This window comes from Oxyura jamaicensis, chromosome Z (genome assembly GCF_011077185.1).
Source record: "Oxyura jamaicensis isolate SHBP4307 breed ruddy duck chromosome Z, BPBGC_Ojam_1.0, whole genome shotgun sequence".
In the NCBI taxonomy this organism is placed as follows: Eukaryota; Metazoa; Chordata; class Aves; order Anseriformes; family Anatidae; genus Oxyura; species Oxyura jamaicensis.
Window position 1 is genome coordinate 24,632,929 of NC_048926.1, and position 26,797 is coordinate 24,659,725.

General features: G+C 37.1%; 1 protein-coding gene across 1 annotated transcript in view; it reads left to right on the plus strand.

The window, feature by feature from the left end:
• The window catches only part of DMGDH (dimethylglycine dehydrogenase), a 45,795-nt gene that overhangs the window by 11,282 nt on the left and 7,716 nt on the right, over window positions 1-26,797 (plus strand). Inside the window, exons 6-14 of the mRNA XM_035309206.1 lie at window positions 6,187-6,435; window positions 7,682-7,880; window positions 12,538-12,707; window positions 12,842-12,995; window positions 13,913-14,078; window positions 17,106-17,236; window positions 19,432-19,649; window positions 20,522-20,679; window positions 21,743-21,802. Coding sequence (XP_035165097.1) covers window positions 6,187-6,435; window positions 7,682-7,880; window positions 12,538-12,707; window positions 12,842-12,995; window positions 13,913-14,078; window positions 17,106-17,236; window positions 19,432-19,649; window positions 20,522-20,679; window positions 21,743-21,802 — 1,505 coding nt within the window. The remainder of the gene's footprint in view (window positions 1-6,186; window positions 6,436-7,681; window positions 7,881-12,537; window positions 12,708-12,841; window positions 12,996-13,912; window positions 14,079-17,105; window positions 17,237-19,431; window positions 19,650-20,521; window positions 20,680-21,742; window positions 21,803-26,797) is intronic.

Below are 26,797 nucleotides of genomic sequence, written 5' to 3' on the forward strand. Positions count from 1 at the left end.
CTTTATACTAATTACAGAAAATCACAGTACCTTGGCACCTCCCACGTGGAGTGTGCCTAATGGTTCCTAGCAGAAGACTTTCTGGTTTTAGTTGCTTGAATATTTGCTGAATATTTACCATTTGGATAAAATTTTTGCAGACACTGACAGCCTCAAACTGAATTGTACTTGTGTTTTTGAAATATGATTTCATACATCCCATCCCAGTGAATAATTAGGTTTCATCTGGGAGGTGTGATGACTCCAGAAGAGTTTTCCTTCTTCAGATGGGATGAGCGAAATGATAGCAGGGATATATAATCCTTTTAATTCCTTTCTACATCATATGTGCAGTGGAAACAAATGAACAAACAAACAACAAAACAAAAACAAACAAACAAAAAAAAACACGTCTCTAATGCAAGGCAGATAAAATGAAGAAGTTGAGTGAGAGAGGTGCTGTTCTTGATGGTGGTAGAATAACCATGGCTGGTAGCTGGAAATATGAGAGAGCTGGACTGGAAGGGGAGTAGAGTGGGAGAGTGAAATGCTTGGGAAAGATGCCGGGAGGTGTCTGGGAGCACTGGCAGCAAGTGGAGAGCTTAAGTGCTAGAGGACTTTCTGAATAAGGAAGCTCAGACTGGGAAGGACTGTGGTGATAGCAACAGTGGGGATGACACTGTGGAGGGAGATAGCCAAAAAGGATCTGACATGCTTCATTATAGGAACTGGAGCTTTTCTGGACAAAAAGATTAGAAAGGATATTTGTTGACTGGTTGTGGGTGAAACTGGAACTGGAAAATTGAGGATTTCTGAGCTGTCTGGGGATGGAAGACTATCAGACAAGCAAGGGAAAGGTGGATGTGAGTGGATTGGAAAGAAGATAAGGCAGATGGGACAGGATTTGACAAAAGAGGAAAGCTGACTTGCACGTGGAGAGAGACAGCTAGATAAAAAAGTATTGTAGAATAGTGATTGAAAAAGAGCTTGAGAATGAGATGAAAAGCAGGTACAGGAAAAGCAGGGGTGGGGAAGAAAGAAGATTGGCACAGAGAGCAGTTTGGAGGGAATGGGATAAAAGGGTTGTACTCTGGACAGAAAAATGGTATGTATTAGGTGACCTTTCTTTCCATATCTGGAATGCAGAGAGCCCTGTGTTAGATTGTTCATGGTTTTCAGTAAAGACTGTGAAACACACTGAAAAGTGTGCTTTCTCATCCTATACATCCCACGTACATGTGATCACCTGCTATGGCTATCAGCCTTGCTAAAATAGCAGGGGTCTGAAAAGTTCACCTTGAGGTCCTCTGCATGCTCATGAGCTGTCATGATGTCAATGTAGTGTAATGTAACAACATTTTGGAGAAAAAGAGGACTAGATAAGGAGTTCAGTATGCTTGTTAGAAAGAAAGCAATGACACAGACCAGGAAACCAAATTAAAATAATTTTATTTAGACCACATAGTCAAGCACTTAGAAGATGAAAGATATCAATATTTAGATTGCATATGGACTCACAGTTCATGGGTTTTAGACATGAATTATGGGACAGCATTCAGACAAAAAATCACAAGCTCTCTTACTAATAGGATACTTGTGTCATTTGTTACACAGGATGGATTTATTAGTCTGGAAACAATTCAAGATTATGGCATGGAGAGGCAGGGTTTTCTTTTGGCATTTAGACCTCTTATTTAGGCCTCAAACTTGTAGGTACTTATTAGTCCAAAATATTGACTCTACATCATATGTACAAAGTGTCACGGATGTAATTTATTTATTTCTTTTTGTAGTGTAGTTGTCTTTCTTTGACTTATATATCAAGTAGACATTCGGCAGAGTTTTTCAGTAATTGCTTTTCAAAGTCTATTTGTAAAAATCAGAACGAGCCCTTATGAAATTTTAAGTTTTTTTTTTTTTCTTTTATTTTTTTCTTTTTTTTTTTAAATAACATATTAAACTAACAATACGTGGCTAACTGTTCAGCCAAAATGAACATTTGAAGCACATGTTGCTTAACATTCTGGCTATGGATGTGAAATTAATACCGTATAACCAATATATTTTATAAATGTTCCCTCAGCTAACATTCATTCTTCTTCTCAGCCTTGCCTCATTCCACTACAGATCATGACTGGTATAATTCAGAGCTCATATTTTAGGCTCATGTTGCAATATGAGTAGAGAAGAATATATCAGAAGGCTCTCCACATTCTCTCTTCCTCCCTCATCCCCCAAACGACATCTGCTGTGGAACTGGAACAAACCAGTTTCAACCAATCTTTAGCTGTTCCTTATGTGAGATTTCCATTTTGGAAGAAAGCAGATGCCTAATAAATAATCCCTGACATAAATTAACTGGTATTGAGCCAGCTAACGTGATTTTCAGCCTATTTATAATTTAAAGATTGAGTAAATTCTGCAAAAATCATGAATTTAGTTTATTTACACAATATGCACATGCATACGTATGCACACGTGCAGGCCTGTACACAATTCATATGCAGCCATTTATATATATGTAGTGATGGAATATTTTCTCTTCTTTTAAAACACAAGAGATAGTCAGATTACATAGTTTAACAGTTATGCTCAGTAATACCACCAGTAAATATTTCAGCATCAGATGTTTGCAATCTCTACAATTCTATCTTTATAAATGTCCTTGAGATATAATTCATGCCTTCATTTATCTCTTGTGTGTGTGATAGGACTTGACATCTGCTTCCAATTAGAATTTTGTTTTAGAGAACATATTCTTTCTTTTGTCATTTTTGAGTTTGTAATGGCTTTTGCACATGGTTCAAAAACTTTAAACAAAGAAACTATGATATATTTCATTCAGTAAATGCCAGCTGTTGTTATTCTAACCAATTAAATAAGCATTTAGTCTAAGTATGAATATATATATTTTTTAGAATTATGGCATTTAAATTTGATTTTGAGCATGTCTAAAGTATTTGCTCTTAATTCAACAGCAGTTTAAAATCAGCTGTGTTTGTGATGTACTTCTGGAAACTTAATGGTTAAGAAACTTGATATTATTTTGGAAAAAAAAAATAAGTTTCAAAGATCTAAAATTGTCTGTCATTTTTATTTTCTCTGAGGAGCTTGAATATTTTTACTTTAATGTTTTCCCACTAATTTTGTTTTGACATGTAAGCAAAATAGTGAAATTATTTATTAGGAGTGTACTTCTGGAGTATTATTTCTTTTCCAAATATCTCTTTTGAGTCTAAAAAAAATTGGCAGAAAAACTGTATGATACTAAATTTTGTGGATTTTTTTTTTGTTTTGCTACTTCACCTTCTTTTCTCCTGTATGGATCATTAACTGACCTTACCTTAAAATAGTCTTTGGAGGTGACATGGAAATACACAAATCAAAAGAAATTCCATAAACAGTAATTGTAGTTTACTAGTCAATGGCCTGGACTTGGTAGAAGGGGGACACTGTACATGAATGGCTAGCAAATGAGAGTAAATACATTAATTGCATTCATACATTTTTTTTTCTTTTTCTTTTTCCTTTTCCTTTTTTTTTTTTTTCCTTTTATTATTATTATTTTTTAATTGTCAACTCTAGGTCCCATGCTAAGGCCCATGCTTAAATTCAAATGTGTATTTGTCATGTTTAATTGAGGAAGCCCTTGAAGATGTGCTAGAAATTCAACTTCATTAGCATTTTTTGATTGTTCTCTAGATATGGGAGCATAAATCAGGTTTCAGTAGTTTTAAAAGATTTTTTTTGAATCACTGTATGTTGCACGATCTTCCCTCAGCTAATTTGACCAACATAACAACTATTCCGTTAGTGAGCCTCCTCCAAGTATTGAGGATTCAGTTAAGAAGCAAAGTTTTACATATTATAAATGCAGTACAACAGATCCTGTTTTTTACCATTTACTGGGCAAGAGCTTTTAATTAACCAAGGCTCTCTGTCATGATCCTTTATTTCAGTCTCCCTTGCTTTACCTGTCTGTTAGCAACTGTCAGCTGATTTACCACCGAAAACCTTGTCCTTGGATATTATTTATTTATTTTTTCATTGTGGGTGTTAGACCCAGAGGCTGGCTTGTGTGTGGGGAATAGCTCCAAGCCAGCACAGTCCAACTCACCTTTTCTAATTACTTTGGCATTAGGCCTTGCCGGAGAAGAGAGGCTGCATTCCCAAGTCAGTGTCAGCTAGCAGCCCTGGCTGGGTACTTTCTGTGGGAGAAGGTGCCAGGAGCGGTAACAGGGCTGGTAGGGCATGGGCCTTGCCAGCCAGGGCTCTGTCCTAAATGGCATGAGGGAGGGCGCTGGGCAGGCCCAGGACTGACATTTTGCATCCACCCAGAGTCCAGATTTCCAGACTGCTTTGTGAGGAAGAGGCACAGGCAGCCATAGTGACAAATCCAGCCTGCAGGCAAGGCAGGTCGAGAGCAGGTCTGGTGACAGTAACCAGGGTCAGACACTGCCCAGTGATCAACAGGCAGGTCCACGGTGATGAGTCTGGGGTGAGGCCAAGCTGGGAAGTAGTCCACGGATCAGGGTCTGGATCAATGAGGTCCATGGCCAGGCACGGGCATGGTTGTGACAGAGCTGTAAACAAGCACTCCTCTGATCAAACCAGCTCAGACTGGTACTGATGTCCCTGAGCTGAGCAGAAACGGGGCTTCAGGCCCCATGGGGAGGTGTGTGGGTGAAAGTCCCAATGGGGCTGCTCAGGACTGTTGAGGCCTGTTAGTGCCCTCAGGGCCCCGAGAGCTAAAATTTAGCCAGTTCTTGGAAAAGGCAGAATTGAAGAGAGAGGTAGGAACATCTGGGTCTGAAGCCAAGTAAGCAGCAAAAAGGAACAAAAATTGCATGTTAAGCTGAGCATTCTTAGTGTAGTGTAGTGTAGGTGGAGTGTAGGTGTAGTGTAGTGGAGTGGAGTGTAGGTCCCAGGAGAAGAAGCAGCTCTGATAGGTGTGAAACCTTGCTGGAGATAGTTTTTCATGAAGTTGGGAGTTAGCTGACTACACAGGAACCAGGCTGAACTGCCTTCACTTCCTGGGAGGCATCCAGCACATAGCCTTTTCTTTGAAAGGCCCTCCTAACTCTTCCTCACCTTGCGTATCGCCTTCTCTCAACCCTTACTCCTGATCCCACAGACTCCCATGGAATTCCTGCTCTGTTGGATTTACCCCCTTCATTCCCACTTCTGAGACCTACATTCCTTCTTACAAAGAGTCAGGAGAGAGATGTTAAAGAGTATTCCAGTCTCTAAGAGCAGCTGCCATCCCAGTCAATTGTATCTGCTGGATTCTCTCATCTATACACTCCAATCTCACAGCAGACTTGAGAGCCATGATGCAAAGCCCTAACTAATAAGCCTGGCAGAGATAAATGGTTTCTACTCCTTGGCTTTGACACTGACACATCACTAAGTGAATACTTCTTACCAGGTGCAAGCAGCTAGTCTGGAAGGACCTTACAGAGAAGAATTAGGCCTTCTGTAACATATGCTTAGTTTACATGAAGGACCTTGAGCAGGCTTTAGGGACAGGGAAATTGGTGCTTACTTTTTCTGATCACACTGTGTATCAGAACTTTTAATTGGACATCTGCGGGAGAGCACACTAACTACTTGCCAATAGGAACACCACAGTTAATTGATTACTACATGACAGGCATAAGTAAAACAAGTTACATGGCACATGTGAAAAAGGAGGGAAACTTAGATTTTTGGGATTAGCCAGCTGAAAGTACTGCCTTGCTGTGTTAGGACTTGACTACTGTCTTGGGAAAGCACACTAGCTCTTTTCGTTTATAGTAAGAGCCTAGGATAACACCTATAGTATGAGCTAATTTATTCTGCTTGTGTTACTGATTTTTTTGCATTGCAGTCCTAGTTTACTGAAAGAAACCGTGGGGTTTGTGGAACTGATAATTAAATTCCTTTCTGAACTTTTAGAAGCCTAATTCATATTTTTCCAGTTACATTTTTGAATAACTGTAAACTAGAGTAATTTATGGTAGCATAATTAGGAACAAGATCATGAAATTATCGAGTGAAAATGATGCTGGATAGTATGAAAAATAATTTTAAAGTGAAAGTGTGTAAAAAAAATTCTTTGTCACATTCCACAAAGCACAGTGCTTCTTGAGAATCTTTTGCTGTTATTTTCCATTAATTGAAAGGAAAATCTTTGAATGTTAGTGTGTTTTTTCTTGTCCTCTGTAGGCTTCTGGGCCCGTGAAATAGGCAAGATGATTGGCCTGCAGCACCCTCTTATACCTGTCCACCATCAATATGTTGTGACATCAACCCTCCCTGAAGTGAAAGCCCTAAAAAGAGAATTACCCGTGATTCGTGACTTAGAAGGATCATATTACCTAAGACAGGAAAGAGATGGTCTTTTATTTGGTCCATATGAAAGTGAAAAGAAGATGAAGCTGCAGGACTCTTGGGTAACAAATGGAGTCCCTCCAGGTAATTAAGTACATTAAATCTTCAAACTCAATAAGCAGTACTATATATTTTAATATGTATAAATCCCACCATGTCACATTGTCTTATATAATGGAAAATAGAAAACACTTGCAATGCAGGATTGCAGAGCAAAACTTTTTTCAAAGAATAGCTGTGACCTCTAATGTTCCAAGTAAATAGAAATAAAAAAATAATATTAAAAAGGCTATTTGAAATAGGCACAAAATAGATGTCTACAACATAGTATTATCTTACTCTCTGAACAGGTATCTGTGTGTAGTGATTAAATTGAATCACTAAATATACGTTTTTGCATTTGAATTGATTTTTAATATTTTTTTAAGCTACAGTTCTCTCCAACATACTAACAAGAGCTTTCAATTTTTCGCTGTTCCCTTGGAGACAATGTAGTTGTCAAAAAGAAACACAGATACAGCAAAGGAATGGCTTGGACAAAAAAACTGTGCTTGGATATAAGTACAAATGAGCTGTAGGTTTGTATAGAATTTCTGTACAGAAAAATCCCAACCTTAACGCACTGATGATTATAAAAATAAGTACTGTGCTATACCTAGGCTCCAGCTTTACATTCACTTCTTCACAGAAATTCATCTTTAGTGAATGGTCATGATGTTTAAAAAGAAAAAAACAACCAACCAAAACCACCACCACCAACAACAACAGACAGTGTTTCTTAAGGAAGAACAAATTAATTTATATTGTTGGGCTGTGGATTGCACTATCTTAGCTTCGTAAGCTTTTTGTCTCCACTAGTATCAAGTCCTTCTGCAGAGTCATGTTCAGTAACTCTTAGAGCACAGACTGAAGGCTGAAATGTATCCAGGAATTCACAAAATGCCATGGAAGAAATAAGCTGACACAGGCAATATCTTTCTTTCCCTCCTCGAATTGTTGCCATATTGAGAAAAATAAATGGGTCTTATTAGCACAGATGAAGTTTCTGTGTTTCTCCACTTCCTTTCTACTTCATTGTTGAATTTGTGTGACCCTAGGGTTAAACAAATATGTGTAAAAGACAGTGTAACTGCAGTGACAGTAAACTTGATCCTGCAAGTAACTAAGGTTTTATGCACACCATTTTTCTTAGGTAGGATGGTATATGCTTGAACATACTAACTGATAAATTCCGTATACATTTTATATATTTAAATTTCACAACTGTGATTAAAATGTAAGTATTTTCAGTGTGTTTAACAAGTATATAATGAGTCAAATATTTATGCAGGTTTTGGAAAAGAACTTTTTGAGTCTGATTTAGACAGAATAATGGAACACATTGAGGCTGCTATGGAAATGGTCCCAGTCCTGAAACAAGCAGACATCATAAACACAATTGCAGGTCCTATCACCTATTCTCCAGACATTCTTCCTATGGTGGGACCACATCAGGGTGTAAGAAATTACTGGGTAGCTATTGGTTTTGGGTAAGTAAATTTCTTTGTGAGAACTTTTGTCTGTTATGTTATTAAAATGATAGCTAGCTTGAACTTTTTAAAATTTTTATGGATTTGCTTTTTTTTTTCTCTCTCTCTCTCTTTTTTTTTTTTTTTTTTTACCTATATAAAATATGATTGGAAATAATATTAATAACCACTACCCACATGTTGTGAATTTATCCTTCTCTCTTCGTTTTCATAACTCTCACAATTCTTTCAATTTGTTTCCTCCTTTTATTTTGGAGGCTAGTATCTGTGACACTTTATGAAGCAGCAAGAAGTGGGTAGGACTTGGTAATGTCTGTGGAGCAAGTTGAAGCCATTGAAGTACTGGGCTTTGTAGTACACTTTCCAGTTCATTTTATGGATCACTTTCAATTACACTGTGTTCAATACTTTTTTGATATGCAGAAAATGGTGTCACTGAAATTGTGGCAGGAATGATTGTTACAGGAAGAACTTCTAATCAGAAGTAATAGCTTTCGGGTGAAGAGTTGAAGGCAGGCTAAGCATAGAGGACTGCAGGCACACTGAGTGACATACTGCTTTAGGGATACAAACAGTCATAGTTCTGACTGTTGGAGACTGAGCTGAGAAATGATGTTGCTGGGTGTTGGAAGATAGCAAATGAAGAAGTTAGTGTGACGAGGTTAGTGTGACAAGAAGAATGGGTGTTTTTCTGATCTTGTCTATTCTCTCCTGCCCACTATGACATTTATGTTGAGTGTGATTTGCATCTTATATACTCTAGCTCCATTGAAGTTGGTGGTAAAGCTCTTACTGACTTTTCTTTAATTGTCTTAGTTTGCCTGTTGTCTCAAGATGGATAGAACGAACTGAATGCAATTCCAGGCACATGTTATTGAACACGTTCTGTTTACATTGCTTTTCCAATTGCCTAATTTGCCGTTCAAAATCCAGCTAAGCTTTTTCCAGTTTTCTTTCAGTCCAGACCAAACAAACCCTCAGATCATAAGATAAGGCAGTATCACTAACATGCTTTCCGAGACCCTCAAAATAAAAGGGTTTGGTAATTTTGCAATGATTCATTGTGAAAGGTGTTCACCTTTGCTGCTTGGATTGAAAAAAAGAACCAACAGAATTGTTATCTTTTAGTAACATTTGCAGAACTTATAGTTACAAAAGTGGTTTGCCTAGTCCTAGTTCACCAGAAAGACTGTTTAAGTTCATTACCATGCTGCCAGACTTTGGAGCCTGTTTTCTGTCATTTGGCATCAATAAGAGCAGAATCAAAGTTCCATGTAGGAATAACCAGAGACTGGTATTATATACTTAAGTTTCTTAAAACAACTTATTTCAGGAATTTGATTAATCTCTAAATGTGTAGACATAGGTCACAATTATGTTGCTGTCATTGGATTTCTTTGTCTGCTTTTCAGGGACTTTTGACTCTGTTCTGCGCTTCTGAGTCACTGCCGTGTTTCTGCCAGTGTTGTAATTTTTTGTGTGCATTAGCAAATCCTTATCTCACAGTCAGCTAGCAGGGACATTGTGACAGAGGACTTAGTGCTGTTAGTTTAGAGGATTTTTATTATCTAAAATTAGCAGCATGCTAGACATTTTAATGTGCAAAGAGGTTAATAAGTATAGTTAGCAGGGCATGTAGCACTGTTTATTATCAAGGTTGCTCAATGCTTCCCATTTAAGACTGTTTTTGGTTACTTATAGCTTTGGAAGTGTTAACAATAAGCTAGATTTTTTTCTGATCATATTTGGTGTCAAAGAAGTGTAGTCTTTCAAAAGAATTAGATTATTGGAAGGCATGCCATTATGCCACGTTCAGTTTTTTGGGGGAAGTCTTTCTTCTGAAGAACTCTAATCTCATCATTTGCTGACAATGAACTTCAAGTTTGGCAGAAGTGACCTTTCTCCTAAAGATATGCCTTTCTGCCATTCTTCACAAAATCAATCTGCAAGACCCATTCACAAGCCTTCAGAGAAGTTACAGCTCATTAACACTTGACAGAGATTCACTAAGTCTTCATGAGTTCTATCTACAATAGTGGTCTAAAGCCAGAGACTGAATAGGAGTTTTCCTGCAGAAATGGGGTAGAAAAAACGGCTGAACAAAGTCACTAGAAAAGGGACCATGGTGTGCAGGGACTTAGATTTCCTAGGAAAAAAGGAGTGGAGTGAAAAGTTTCAGGAGCCAAAAATTGGTGAGAAGCAATATATTACAAACCACTAAGGCACAAGAGTAGGAAAAGGACGGTGGGGAAGACCACAGAACAAAGCAAGGCTGGCGTGGATTGACAGGAGAGAAGAGCAGAGGGCAGTTCGTGTTTACTAAAGCACAATTTCTTGAAATCTTCATATGAAGACAGAGACTCCTAAGCTGTACCACTCTTTACAGCTGTAACATCCCATGTATGTCATTCCTTCCTAGAAGAATGGCAGTGGATATATTAATACTATCAGTTCTCCCTATCTGAGCTGATGAAGGATTTGGGCACCCTGAGTAATCAGTAACATTTCTGATGATGTAGGCCCAGTGGGAAGCACACACAGAATCAACCAAATGAGCAGAGACAATGCTGAAAAGCTCTGCAAAATATGGAGACCAGTCAGACAAGGTGCTCTGCTCCACCTGACCTAGCAACTCCACATTGCAGGGCTGCCTCCTGGTCTGTCTTGCTCCCAAGGTTATCCTGCCATCAACTCAGTCTTCAAATAAACCTAAAAATTTCCAGTGCATTTGGTCTGTTTCCATCCACAGTCATGCAATGGTCTCTGTGCTGCTGGCTGTAGTGAATGGTGCAGAGACTTGAGCTGGCTAAAACTTCTGGAGCTGGTCCTGAAGGCATCATAGCTATGCTCACAAAACTTGCACACATGAATTGCCCAGGTGAGTTGTCTAACTAAATTAACACCAGAAATGGCTAGCTCTTCTGTAGTACTTGTAGAGTGGCAGTTGACAATCAGTCATCCTTTCTATATCAACTGGGGTGAGAATCTGAAGATTTCTGCTGAATGTCTTAAAGGATTATGTTTTGCAGAACTGCTTCATGCACTCAACTGCTTGATATTAGTTTTATTAAACAAACAAGCAAAAAGAAAAGACTACTGTATCAAACCAATATCATGAAGATTATGAAGTCAGGCAGTCTACAGTGAGGAAGTGCCAGGACTAAGTGCCAGGACCAATTCTTCTTATGCACATGCATTAGGATTAAATGATTACATTCTATTTTTTTGTAAGATCTTGGACTGTTTAATTCAGGGCCTAGAATTCAGAATGCAGAGTTGATGAGCACCAGCTCAATTTTTGGCATCACTATTCAGACAGAGTCTCTGTGATTTAATTTCTGCATGCTAATCTAAACTTGGTGTTCCATTGGCTTCATATTTCTTCAAGGATTTTTCTGTTCTGCTCATTGGAGCATGTCACAAATAACTAATAATTTATTTTCACGTCACAGAAGGATATTTAGGCACCTTTTTAGATGTGGTAAACTAATTCATGGATATATTAACACCAACAGTTTAAAATCATTTGTTATTAATAATTATTTGTCATTAACCATTTCAATATATAATCTTAAATGCCTGTAATTCAGCATTACACAGTGCTGTTTGGTTGCATGTATATTGAGTGGTGACATACACATATTGCAGTACACTGAAGCTCCTTGTCTACCAGTTGTCCAGTTCAGCTACCTGGTAGAAGCATGTTTCACATATAGACTTTTGCTTTCGGGCATCAAGATGTTGAGCATTTTGAAAGGTCAAATTATTTACAAAATATTTAAAAAATAAAACCTGTGATGTATCATTTCATAGCTTTTGGGTACTTACCTTTGCTGTCTGCTATGGTTCCTTTAATGCAGGTTTCTAACAAGAGACCTCCTCTACAGCCTGATGCTTCACACACTTAGTAGGTAGAAACAGGACAGGCTTTTGCTACAGACTAGTAGCAGAAAATTTCTGCTTGTGCATTTTTTTAGCATTAATGTTCTGGAACCAGTTCTCTCTCTTGTAGCAGAGAACAGAGAAGGCAAATCAAGTAAGAAAAGGCAGCTCTCCATTCTGGCACCACTGCAGAAAAGTCTCCTAGTTTCACCAACGATTCCACTACATTCTCTGATTCTCAGTGGAGCAATATAAAAAGTCCTTCTGCTACTTCAGTTTCTTTAAAGCTGCTTGGTAGTGTTGTCTCCTGATTTTTGGTGCTGTTCTTACCACAGTAATGTAAATCTTCACCATAGCTGCTATAATGTCTCAGTATGGTTTTCAATTCTGAGCCTGGTTTAATTTAATCTGATCAACAAAGAAGAGGTACTTTATGACTAGAAAATTTATTTATGGATATCAGAAGTTAGACAACTTTCTTTAGTATTAACTGTTAACATTCCTGGAAAAGATTATTAAATTCTGAACTTCAGAGAAAGAAAGAGCTTTCTATAATCTTTAGCACCATAACTGCCATACTTTAGTGGACTTCTGCTACTGACAGTGGTGCAGTAGATGTATCTGTCAATAACACATGTAATCTTGTAAAACAAGACAAAATGGAACAAACCAAAAAAGAAGGGGGAGAGGGGGAATAGGAGATGTTTTAGTAACATAAGCTAGTATTGATTAAAAAAAAAAAAAATTACACTGGAGGCCTTCTTCTGTTTTTAAGGTATGGCATTATACATGCTGGTGGCATAGGAAAATACCTGAGTGACTGGATCCTTGAGGGGGAACCTCCATTTGACCTGATAGAATTAGACCCTAATCGCTATGGAAAGTGGACCACCACGGAATACACAGCAGCCAAAGCAAGAGAATCTTATGGTTTTAATAACATTGGTAAGAAGGTATTTTCTGAATTGTGTTCATATCCTGCAAATGAATTCCAGCAAAACCCACCTCTAGATTTCTTTGTTTACATACATGTTTTTTATGCATTCTGTCCTAGTAATGTGTTTATTTTTCTTCCCTAGTTGGTTACCCTAAAGAGGAAAGATTTGCTGGGAGACCAACAGAGAGAGCAGGTGCACTCTATGATTTGCTGAAGTCAAAATGTTCCATGGGCTTTCATGCAGGATGGGAGCAACCTCACTGGTTTTACAAACCTGGAGATGAGACTGGATATAAGTAAATGAATTACTACTTTTTATTTATTTATTTATTTCCAAAGAAATTGTAAGCTAAGGCAAGCTAAATTAAAGTTAATGGGAAGTTTACATTTATCATTCATTTCTGCTAAAAGATATCTGTTTGGTAGATCTATTATTGTTTTTTCCTTATTTTAGAATCCATTTCATTCTGATAATGCAGACATTGCAAAACACAGATCAAGTTAACCTGTAGGTGTTCTATAGATGGGGTGTTAGAAAGCAGCCTACCTCAAGAAAGAGATAGAATAAAAATGTACAAAAATCTATCAAAAGAGATTTTTTTTTTTTCTATCAAAAGAGAGAGAAAAAAAATAAATCTGTACTTTCTCCCTTGGTGCAGTGTAATGTTTTCATGAAAAAGCTCATTACTGTCTGTATAATTCTCAGGAAAGGAGAAGTTCAGTCTTCCTTCCAATTTTTTTTTTTATTATTTTTTTTTCTGTGCCTGCGTACCTGCTTACATCAGGGAGCATGCTGCAAATGTTTTCCCCAGGGCTACTGTAGTCGCAATCTAAATGAGGCTCATAAAGGAATAAGGAGACACACTCTGCTGTTGAGATATAAAGCCTTTGACACCTTAAAATCAAATAAATGATTCAGCAACAAAGTATGCTGTAAATTTACACGACAGACTACTACTTCTTCCAACATTTGAACAGTTCACAGTTTATTACAAAGTGGTTGATAAAATATCAACCCATATCTTTTCTGTTTTTAGAGGATTTAATAATTAAGCTATATTAGTCCAAGGAAAATATTGTGTAAGCTACCTATAATTAGGAGAGTTGAATCTTTTGAGTGATTTTTAAACTGAGGAAACTGAAGACTACATTTTGCTGAAAAGAGCACAAAATGGCCAAATTGTGTTTTATGTCTATAAATGCTCTGTTTCAGACCCAGTTTTCGTCGCACAAATTGGTTTGACCCAGTGGGTCGTGAGTATAAACAGGTTATGGAAAAAGTTGGTGTGATTGACCTGTCACCATTTGGCAAGTTTAAAGTAAAAGGCACTGATTCTGTTAAGCTGCTGGATCATCTATTTGCAAATGTTGTTCCAAAGGTAAATGAGATGATGATAACTGTTTCAATGTAGGATTTAGACAAAAAAAGATCTGTTTCAGAAATGGAAAATGAGGCTTAATATTGTAATAATATCTTTCAGATACCAAGCACTCAGGTCCTTTGGAGAAATTCTTGTGTCAGGAGGTATATTTTACTCAGTTAAGAGCATGAACAGTGGATTTTGTACTAAAATAGTCCCAAGAAAACATACCTTTTGACACAAATCATTGAGTCATAGAGTTGCTGATGCTCAAGGGACCTCATTCTCATCATCTTGTCCAACCTAAAGCAGGTCACCTAGACCTGATTGCTTAGGACTATGTCCAGATATTTTTTTGAATATCCCCAGGGATGGAGACTCCAAAACATCCCTGGGAATGGGTTCATTCAGCACCCATTCAGCACCCATTCCAGTGCTTTGTCACCTTGACATTAAAAAAGTGTTTTCTTAGGTTCAGACAGAACTTCCTGTGTTTTAGATCTTGATATAAAGAGGACCATAGGAATGATACATGGAATTATTTTACAATAATACTCCTATGCTAGTCCCATACAATAATAACTCCAATGCTAAGAATAGCATGGGAACTGCCTGCCTAAGACTGTGCCACGTTAGGCAGCTTTAAGTAGCAGAGGATAGCAGTGGGATGTGCTCTTGCCTGACCATAGAGGGATTTTCTATTCTTCCTGGATGGCCAAAGGAATGTTTTTTAAAAATGTGCTCATGCTTATTTTTAACTCCGCTCATACTTACTCTGTATTATAGCTACCTGCCTAGAGCAGGCAGGGTTGCAAATGTTCAGCATTTTCATCTTTCAGACTCACACCTGTCCTTTCTTCAAAAGTCTGACTCTGCTCAAAGATCCTTGGAGTATGATCCTGTTCCCAGAAATGACACACTGACAACATAACTCAGATTTCTGATTCTTGGTTCTCAGTTCAGTCCTCAGTTTGTTTATATATATAATATATATGTTATATTTGTTATATATGTTATATTTGTTATATGTTATATATGTTATATAGTGCCTGCCACCATATTGATAAACACTCTTTGGAACCACTCTGATGGCAGGGGTGAGAACAGGAGTTGGCCTGTATTACCTCAGCACTTCTGTTTCAAACCAATTTAAAACAACAAACAAAAAAAAACAAACAAAACAACAACAAAAAAAAAAAAAAAAAAAAAAAAAAAGGTTTTGCTGAATGTTCAATGTGTCTCTTCCAACCTTCCAACCATTGTGTCTCTTCCAACCATTCACCTATTGTGAATGTTCAGTGTGTCTCTTCCAACTGTGCTGCAGAACAGTGCAAGAGTCAGAGAAGGACAGTGGGACGTAAAGGCTCAGACCCATTACCAGCCAAGTAGTGCTCCATGAGTCCCTTTTGTTTTCTTGCTTTGTCAAACACTCTCACAGAATGTCTAGCTTCAGAGATACACCTCCAGCCAGCAGATTGTTCCTTTCTGTAGTGGGATTCTGTCATTTTAGCACAGATTTATTTATTTATTTATTTATTTATTTATTTATTTATTTATTTATTTATTTTCCTGTATATTATGGTTTTATCTGCTTCAGACACCAGAGGAAGTAAGTATAGGGAAACATTAAGTACACTGAAACTACAGTCATGGAGGTAGATATCTTCTTATAAGTCAGAGCCAACAGAAGGGGAAGGCTATACACAAGAATGTTGTCCCATAGGTTTGGCAGAAAAGAGAACCTGAACTGCCATATAGTCATATATTTTACTGTATTCATTTTGTGGTAGCAATATAGATGTTTGTCTTTTCTATAGCTTGGATTAGAGGTGAGGTGACTGTGTCATCAGCTGGCAGGAGTAACTTGCTGAATATATTTATGTGTTGCAGGGAAAGCAAGATTAAACATAGCAAGAGCTATGCTAATGCTTTCTATGGAATTTAATAAGTGTTGCTGAAGCTAAAAAGAAAGATAGCAAACAAAATGAACAGCTTATGAGCCCACTTAAAAATCCATCTTTCACAACAGTTGATTATTTAAGCTGTTTGATTTCTGGTGCAATTCATGCTTGTCTGCATCATAAAATAATGCAGTGAAGTTACTGGAAATACTCTTCTATCACAAGCAGATTGGGGGTGACTAGCATCAGACTGTGAAGATTTGACTATGCACCTGTAGTGTAACAACAACTGTGTTTATGTAGCATGACCTTGCAAAAGAATGTTAGTATCTGCAATATTTTTACTTTTTCCACTCTTTGACTGGAATCTGGGCACTGGTTGGGTGATTGACAAGTTTCTTATGAAAGCAGAATGAGTTGAAAGAAATTAAATTCTGTCCCTGGAATCAGACCAGAACAACAGCTATGGTGCATTCACATTTCTGTTTGTATGGATGGTATCTGTGTGAACATGCATACATGTTGTAGCCACAGCTAAGTAGCTGTTGAAATTTTGCCTTTAGAAATCACATTTCTACACAGTATCTGATCGAAATGTACAGAGATGTAGATTAATTGTCAAAGTCAACAACTGCATAAAATATGAAAAATGTGCATAAATCAGGACTACAAAAGCATAACCCAGCTCAATATTTTTTTTCTTTAAGTAAGGAGCAAAGGATATGTTATACTTTTTGTCTCTGAAAATGTTAATCACGTGATTGAAAAAGATAATTTATGACAATAATAAGTAGATTTTTTTTTATTCTGATGATCAGCAAACAAACTGAAATTGATTTTGTTTGCACTGAAAATCTATTCTTGAGAATGTTTTGTCTAATACACAATTAACAAATATTTACGAAGGCCTTGATTTCAAAATTTTCATTTCAAAATTTTCATTTTTGCTATGAAGAAAAATATGAAATTTCCACTGTAAATCTTAAACTTGGCCAACTGTATATGTAACCTCTCCTATTAAGGCACAGCAGAACAAAGATATAAAGTTATTCTTTCAAGTAAATGTATGTTTCCATGTATTTTATAAAGTTTAAGAATTCAAATTTAATTTGCATCCTTAATAATTAAAAATTGTCTTCTGTAGGTTGGTACCACAAATATAAGCCATATGTTAACACCAAAAGGAAAAGTTTATGCTGAGCTAACAGTCTCTCAACTGTATCCAGGAGAATTCATGCTTGTAACTGGCTCAGGCTCAGAACTCCATGATCTGAGGTGAGTTTATTTTTGATACAGTAAGTACATAGTGCTGTACAGTCACATTAATATTGAAAACTTATTTAATAAGTGTCACATTCTTACTCAATAATCCTTGCACTAGGTTCAAGAGAATTCTACTTATTCATTGATCTTGGTTTCTTAGAAACTCAGTCGAGTTGAATCCTGAAATATAAGCAGTTGAATACTGGATTAACTGCTGGTGTAAAAGGTGGATAGGATAATTTACTGATAGTTATGTAATATACTCTAGTGTGGGTAGTTCGTGTTCTGTTATTGAGCTTTTTTGTATTTGGCATTGTATGGTGGAACACAGCACGGTTGTTCCTTTCTAGTGTTTTCTCTTACGTAAAAAAATAAAATTGGCTTTTAACATGGATGACCCCAGAGACACTGACCTGACCAGTAGAGATGGGTAATACAGTCTTCCTGATACTGTGATAATGTCTTCTGCTTTGGGCTCTGGGGTCACAAAGTGAAATAAAAGAAAGAAAGGAGCTAGAAGCAGTTGCAGGTTGACTTATTTTCATTTTTTTTTTTTTTTTTCAATTACATGCACATTGGAAGTGACATTAGTGGTATTAGTGGCTGTACACACATACTGAAAAAAAAAAAAGTTTTTTTTTTTTTTTTTCTTATGGGAGACTGTTGAAAAATCAGTTCTTCAAAATGAATCAATACATAAAAGACTGGAATTTGCTACCCTAACACATGACGGATAATGCACTGCTTCATAACAGTCCCATGTGCACCATCGGCACATTCAGGAACCAAATGCAAGTAACAAAGGGGAGGCCTACTGTATTTACTTTTAAAGAATTTCTACCATCCTATTTGGTAGAGGTCCTGAGATCTTCAAACACTTTTTAACAAATCAGTAATTTATATTATTTTAAATACACTCCTTTTATGTATTTTGTGAGATTCCTGAAAGACAGTGCCCAGATGATGCGTTTGATTAAAGCATGATTCAAAACTAAACTTCCTGGCAATACTGTAAATACTATATTCAGGAAGCAACAATCCCATTTGTACATTTCTGTTAAAATAGAAATTTGTCTTGAGGTTTCTTATGTTCTATGGAGTTGTGTCTTTGAGTATGTCAAGTTTTATTAACACATTTTGAATCCAAAGGCAGATCTCTGTTCAGTCTTAGGATATCACTTATTTTTCTTATCTTGGAAACAGAAAAGAAGTAGTCAGCATGGATTCACCAAGAAGTCATGCTTGTCCAACGTGATAAGCTTCTATGATGGAATGGCTAGCCTAGTAGATGAGGGGAGAGCGGTGGATATTGTCCACTTGGACTTCAGTAAGGCCTTTTACACTGTTCCCCATAAAATCCTTATGGACAACTTGTTGATGTATGAGCTAGACGGGCAGACTGGGAGGTGGATTGAAAACTGTCTGAATGGCTGAGCCCAGAGGGTGGTGGTCAGTGGTGCAAAGTCTAGCTGGAGGCCAGTAACCAGTGGCGTACCAGGGGTCAGTGCTGGGTCCAGTCTTGTATAACATCTTCATTAATGATCTGAATGATGGGGCAGAGTATACCCGCTGCAAGTTTGCAGATGACATGAAGCTGGTAGGAGTGACTGATACGCCAGAGTGTTGTACTGCCATGCAGAGGGACCTCAGCAGGCTGATGAAATGGGCTGGCAGGAGCTTCATGATTTTCAACAAGAAGTGCAGAGTCCTTCACCTGAGGAGGAACAACCTCTTGCAGTAATAAATGCTGGGGGCCAGCCACCTGGAAAACAGCTTGGCAGAAAAGGCCCAGGGGTCCTGGTGGACACCAAGGTGAACATGAACCTATAGTGTGCCTTACAGACACAGGTGGCTCAGGGAGGTTGTGGAGTCTGCTTCCATGGAGATATGTAAAAGCTGCCCGGACATGGTCCTGGTAAACTTGTTCTGGGTGTCCCTGCTGAGGCAGGGACTGGACCAGATGACCCCAGGAGGTCCCTTCCACTCAACCATTCTGGGACTTTGGGATCCCACCAATTTAAATTCTGAACTTTCATTACTGTACCACAGACACCTGAGTTCCTATACCAGTTATCCCAACAGAAGATGAACAGTAACAAAAACAAAACAAAACAAAACAAAACAAAACAAAACCTTCCTTTTCAATGTTTATATGAATCAGTTATTTTTGATATATAAAGCTAACATGACTTGTGTTTTACATGCAGATGGATAGAAGAGGAGGTAGTGAGAGGTGGATACAAAGTTGAAATAGAAAACGTGACAGATGAGATGGGAGTACTTGGTGTAGCGGGTCCATACGCACGACAGGTCCTCCAGAAGTTGACAGCTGAGGATCTGAGTGACATTTCATTTAAGTTTCTCCAGGCTAAACATTTGAAACTCTCTGATATTGCTGTTACTGCCATTAGGATATCATACACAGGTAAGTGATAGAGAAGAAAGACAGAATAAAGAAGGAAAGAGGCCACAAAAAATATAACTAAAAATAGATTGAAAAATAAATCTCAATATGTATTCATAGGTAGTAGGTTCACCACACTTTATTTTTAAACGTGTGAGGAAATGCAGTACATTGATTTTTCAGATGTGTGCTCGTCATGGTCTGTTCCAAATTTTCCAAGACCTTCTTCTCTAGAATACCCTATGGTGTAAATATTTGTTTTACAGAACAAAAGGCCAGTTCTGATAACCTCTGTGGTATTTGCTGCAAAACCAACGTCAGGAATTGTTTTTGGATTACCATATATTATTGTTTGTCAAGTGCCTTGAAAATGCAGCACTGAAGTGCTGAGTATTTGTTTTTCTCGGTTACTTTTTATTTCTTTTTATGTCCATCTCTACTGCAATTAACTGAATTCAGAGCATTCTGAAGCAGCTGAAGTGTACTAAATATCACCAAACATACTCACTTTATTATTTACACTCAGTTACGTTTACTGTTCATTTGCCAACTCATCATCTGCTTGTAATGCCTTTAAACTTCATTGCTAATTGACTTCATCACATGACCTTCCCTTACCAGCTATATTTTATTGTCCCCTTCTCTCCCTCCCCCTTCCATGTAGATTTCAGTTACAGTTTAAATTAGAATAATAGTGCCTCTGCTTAAGATCTAGGGCATGATTCCTCTTGTGGTTCTTGCAGGGAATTTGACTTTCTGTGTGATTGCAGAATTGACCCTCTAATGTGAATTAACACAGCAGTGATCCCCACTTTTACCAATGAAGAGACTGCATTTATTAGGATTGTTTCATTGTTGAGTTGATTAAACTGCTAGTCTTGTTTGTCAAACAGGTGAATTGGGCTGGGAGCTGTATCATAGAAAAGAAGACTCTGTAGCTCTTTACAGTGCAATCATGGAAGCTGGCCAAAAAGAGGGAATTGACAACTTTGGAACATACGCTCTGAATGCTTTAAGGCTAGAAAAGGGCTTCCGAGCCTGGGGGGCAGAGGTCAGGAAATAACATTTTTTAATTATTCTCTCTGTTTATTTTCTTTATTTCATTATGACTATACAGCTTATAGGTAGACTTAACAAAGATAGTATTTGTTCCAGTTTCTAAGTTTAGCATGAAAATAAAATTTACTTTGAACAGGAAAGTACTCTGTTATTCTTAACAGTGTCTTTTCTAAATAAAGATAACTACTATACAACATTTATTACTGGCAAAGAGACACTTGTGCTGATTCACTGATGTTTTTATATCTTGTGCAAAATTATGAGGGTTTTGCTGAGCTCTAGTCTTCTGAAATCAAAGGTTTGGCTGAAAGGTTCTGAAAATGTTCTATTTTTGTAGTAACTATGTCATGGGAGGCCAATTATTTTTGCTTCATAATGTGTTTGGAACTTTTTCATTTCCCATTAGCTTCTTTTTGCTGAATTTGCTCATTCACAGTAAAGAACTACTCAGGGGAACCCAAGAATTTGTGGAAAATCATTATAATTTCCACTTACCTGATTCTTTTTCTAACTCTTTGGAAAGCAAAGAACTCACAAAGGTGAAATGCTGGGCATTTGGGAATCCTTTCCTTTTGTCCATGTATAACTACTTTCATTCTTGCTGCCTAACAAACCATATGTCCCTCTTCCCCTTGATGGGAAGGTGATAAAAATAGCTGGCATTGTATTTTATTTTCATCTCCAGCTAAGGCATTTTGGTGTGTTACAGTTAATGTTTATACCTCAGTTATTCAAGCTTCTGCAGGTTCCAAAGTCTTGTTTCTTACTGAAGTGTGTATTACTTTGCATACTGAAAGTTAAGTGAATGATTTACAGATCTATGCTTTACATTAAGGATAATAGCAGATTCAAATTACATATAGGAAGTTTATGGTGTATTCAAATGGAGGCTGCACATCAGTAGTGTAGATGACATTGACCCAGGAGTAAAAAGAAGAATGCATATAATAATAATAATAATAATAATAATAATGAAAGTAAAACCTGTGACAGTCCCTCATGTATAGATGGCTTTTTCTTTTTTAATTTTTTTTTTTTTTTTTTTTTTTTAACAGATGAACTGTGACACAAATCCCTTGGAAGCTGGACTGGAATATTTTGTAAAGCTAAACAAGGTATATGTCCTATGATTTTTAAAGTGTTCCATTATGTACAAGGTTATTCCTTTAAGTGTATGAAAAGAAAAAATGTAATTATCTGTAGAATAGAATAGGTATTAGAAAATGAACTGACCAACTATTTTCATATTATTCAAGAATAATTATGAAGTATCTTAAATATATGTATATTTATATGCTTCTTGGTAACAAAATTACATCTTAGATCAGAAATTTACAAGTAGTAAATTTAAGTATTAAATTAAATTTAAATCAATATAAAAATAACTATTTGAGTGTGGTTTATTTTTCTAGAGAAATTTCTTATGTGCTTTTGCAAGCATGTATTGTCCATATAAAAGCTGAACAAGCCTGCTCATATCAGGATAACATTTTACTTGCTTAGTCTTGTTAAAGGAGTTGTCTGTAGCACCTTTATCTCTGCCTATCACTTTGGTAGAGGAATCACTGAAAAAAAAAATGGATTTTTCAGAAGAACTGCTGACTGACAACTCAGATTTGAGTCAAATATAAGTTCGCATTTTGGTAATGAAATGTAGCTCTTGATGGAATTTCTGAAGTGATCCTCCATCATAAATTGTTCCTGTCTGATCTGAATTTCAGAGAATGAGACTAGTTGAATTTAAATGTGTGATAAAGTGAAAACATATTATCCTATCTGCCTTTATTAGCAGCCCCATTTTCATATGATATTAATATTTTAGGAAATCAAACTCTATTGCACTCTAATAGATAGAGAAATTGCTTGTAATATTCTTTTCTAGTCCAAATAAAAAAACAAACCGTGTCCAAACTCTGTCAAAAAGAATAACTTTTTTCGATAAAGTGCTGTGAAACCTTTGCTGTGCAACTCTAATGCCATCTGTTGCTACCAGCTAACTTATCAACTCACACAGCAGTTACCTCACAGTAGATGTGAAGTTTCTAACCTAAAAATCAGGTCCTAGGTATTTCACATTAGGTGCCCCAAATTAGGTGATATTTGTGATTTAATCTTAAGCTTCAGATTTTCATCTGTAAAATAGAGAAAATGCCAATGTTTTTACATAAGGGAGAGTAAGAAGAAAAATTAGTTATTTTGAAGTATTCATTCTTTATAATGATTTAGTGTAATACAGGGACAAATTATATTCTTATTTACGTTTTCCTTATACCTGAAAAGGATAATAAATCAGATAATATATGACACTTGATATTTTTTATTATGTCATATGGAGGCACTGTGGAATTGATAAAAAGAATCCCAAACTTTAAGTTACAGCTCCAAATAAGCTATAGATCTTTATCTTTGGGTAGGCAAGAGTTACAGACTCAGGTTAAACGTAGATGGTGCTTTTGTCTTTATGCGATAAGTGTACTGGTTATAAGTTGAACTCAAACTGTTGAACCTGTCCATATGTGTTAAGTCACGATTGCTTTAATGCAGGATTGATAAAATATCCATTCTTGCCCCAGTCTAACATCAGTGTGTGCTCTAGCATGAAATACAAGTTCTGAAGTTATTCCTGCCCAACTATGGAGCTCGTCCACTAGAATGGATGACAGTGGCCCTTCCTACATGCAGTCAAGTTACAGCTGTCTTCACTGGGTTGTGTAATTTTGCCCTGGTCAGAGGAAGTGTCATATGCAAAGGAAATAAGGAGTCTTGTGTGTAAGGATAATGTTTTATTTAACCATCAGGAAATTTCCCATCTTGAGGAGAGCATTAGCAGAGAGATGCAATGGAAAAAAATGTTTTGCTACTTGTTTTTCTTTCCACTTCCATTTGATATGCCTGTCTTTATTTGGTTGTTTGGTTGTTTTGTTTTGTTTTGTTTTAAGTATAGATAGGAAAGCAGCCATATGCAGGGGAAGTTTATATGTCAAAATGCCCACGCAGAACATGCAAAGGCACTAATGTGCATGAAGCAATTCTTTCTTTACTGCTCTGCACTCTTCTCTGCATGGCTACTCACGGTAGACAAATACATGTGAAATGAACTTCTAGCACAGATGCAGGATGTCAGCCCAAAATATTTGCCAGTTTCTTTGAACTAATGGGAAGAGGGAAATAATCGATGTTTATTTATTGACTGAGAGAAGAGGGCAGTTGTGACTGTGTTGACACTGTGGAGGTACCTGAGTTAACTCAGATATTGGAAGCAGTCTAAACACTGTAGCATGATGCACCATGTCAGATTGTTTACTCTGCTTCTTGGCAGCCTGGGGTTGTGAGTCCCATTTTTAGTTACAATTTTCTGCCTCTGGTTTGGTGTCCATTTGGCATGGCATAGGCCTCCCATTATGACCTGCTCCTATTGTTAAGGAAACTTTTTTTAAAAGTCCGTGAGATAAGCAACAAATCCTTCTGTTTGCATTCTTGGTCTGCAGGAAATTTCTGACAGGGATTATTCCTTTAACTGTTCACTCCCAACTGGAGAGAGGGTTTATTTCTGTGTAAATTAAAACCAAAATAAACTATTCAGCTAATTATTAGAGAGTGCTTCTTACTGTGCAACAAGTAGCTGAAATAGCTCACAAAATGGACAGAAAGACTTAATTTCAATATGCGTGAATATTGAGTGGTATGTCATGGAAAATGTAAACAGCTCATAAACAGATTAAAGTGAATGAAACACCAAATGCCAACGAAGATAATAAAATCAGAATTATTTTAATTTCCACAAAAGGACATTCAAATGTCTGGCAAATAAATATGAAGAGATGTTAATTCCCCATAAAATTCTCATATTTCTCTGTGTTTAAATATCTTAGTGTATACATCATCTTCAGGTACATATAGACTAGTCATTTTATTTGTGATGAGTAGTGGGAAAAAAATCTTGAAAGCTTAAGTTGATTTTTTTTTTTCTTCACAATCTATTATAGCACAACAGCAAGTAAACCTGTTTCCTCAAGATTTCTGTGGCAAGTTTCATTTTATCAATAAGACTAGAGAGATGGTATTGTTCTATATATCTTCCTCTGGCTTCTGCTTAGTATTTGTTTCTTCTGTTGGTATTAGCTGCTTGCTCAGATGAGCAGGACAGACTGTGATTAAATCCTATGGTAGCAGGATTTCCAATTTAGTGTCCACATCATCTTCATAAATTCTTAAAAAAAATCTTCCTGTTTCAGGCGGTTTTTGTTTGTTTGTTTGTTTGTTTGTTTTTTAAATACCTGTTATCTTTTTATTCCTCTGGTTTTACTAAATGTTCTTTTTTTAGATAGCCTCACTCACTAATATTTCTTCTCATGAATAAGCACTGCTACTAAATATTTCCTAGGGTCCTAACTGACTTTGTGGCAGGAAATTCACAGGATATCTTTAGAAAAGAAAAAGTTGCAACTCTTTTTGCTTCATAGAACAGGCTACCATTTTAGTTCCACCTGACATTTGAACATTGTATGGTTCAGGTGGTCAGAGCTATATTTTATGTGGTTCAGGTGGTATATCACCTCTAAATGCTTTTTATTTCTCAAAGTCATGGTTTAAATGTAACTCTTCTGTCAAATAGCATAGAAAAGATAAGCAATTACCATATGTTAATTCCAGAGTCTCATCCTTTGTTTACCTTGCTGTATGTATAAAATTCTGTGTGTAAAATTAAAGAGACCTCCTGGTCCTGAAGACACTCCCTGGGCAGTCTCGTCTAGCAATTCACCATACTTATGTTAGAAAATGTTTTCTTACCACACTTTAAAGTTCTAACCGATTATTATGTTCACTACTGACATACAGAAAATATATATATATATATATTACTTCCTTCATTTTTTCAGAAGATGCTTGTGTCTTCAAAATCTGTGAGCATGTGCATTTGCACTTTTCTCAAGTGGCTGATTGTTAGTAGTTTATTCTTAAAACAGCCTGATTTTCTACTGAGCATAGAGGACCCAATAAAGTTAATGTTAGAGTGAAAAACGAGCAACTCTTTCAGAAGGATTTTCCACATGAATCCAGTAGTGGCAACAATCTTTAGGAGTATACTGCCACAAAATTCCATATTTAACTGTGGTGTGTTTTTGTTTCTTTGTTTGTTTTTGTTTTTATTTTATTACTTGCTATACTATGTACAACACTGCCATCTCTTGGGCACTGTCTGCAGCAACAGCTCACTGGGAGGGAAATGCCGCAGATGATGGAAAAACCCTTTGGATTCTGTTCTAATGTACTCTTCCAGGTTTCTGTCTGAGAGGTTAGCTAATATTTAGCATTTCTTTCCGCTAGTAGGAACACCTTTATCAGAGACAATGTTTCTTTATTGAAGTCCTGTTTATTTGCTGGGGCAATTACTTTGTTCAGTGTTGTGCCCCATCCTCTTTAATATCTTTATTGATGTTTTGGATGAGGGAATTGAATGCACCCTAAGTTTGCAGATGACACCAGGATGGGGGGAAATGTCAGTCTGCTGGAGGGTAGGAAGGCTCTGCAGAGGGACCTCGGCAGGTTGGGTTGATGGGCAGAGGCCAATGGGATGAGGTTCAACATGGCTAAGCGCTAGGTCCTGGTGAAGGCCTGGTGAAGGGCCTGGAACACAAGTCCTATGACGAGCAGCTGAGGGAATTGGGGTTGTTTAGTCTGGAGAAGAGGAGGCTCAGGGGAGACCTTACTGCTCTCTACAACTGCCTTCTCAGAAAGAGCAGTAAGGCACTGGAATGGGGTTCCAGGCAAGTGGTGGAGTCACTGTCCCGGGGGGTGTTAACGAAAGGTTGGACGTGCTGCTTAGGGACATAGTGGGTGACAATGGCAGTAGGGTGATGGTTGGACCAGATGATGTTGAAGGTCTTTTCCAACCCTAATGATTCTATGATTCTGTGATTCACCATTTCTTTTTATATATATATATTTTTCCCAGAATATACATTACCCACTACCTCCCTTCCTTCCTTCCTTCCTTCCTTCTGTCCTTCCGTCCTTCCTTTCCTTCCTTCCTTTCCTTTCCTTCCTTTCCTTCCTTTCCTTCCTTTCCTATTTTTTTTTAGTGTTCTGCTTCATTTAGGCTTCTTTCC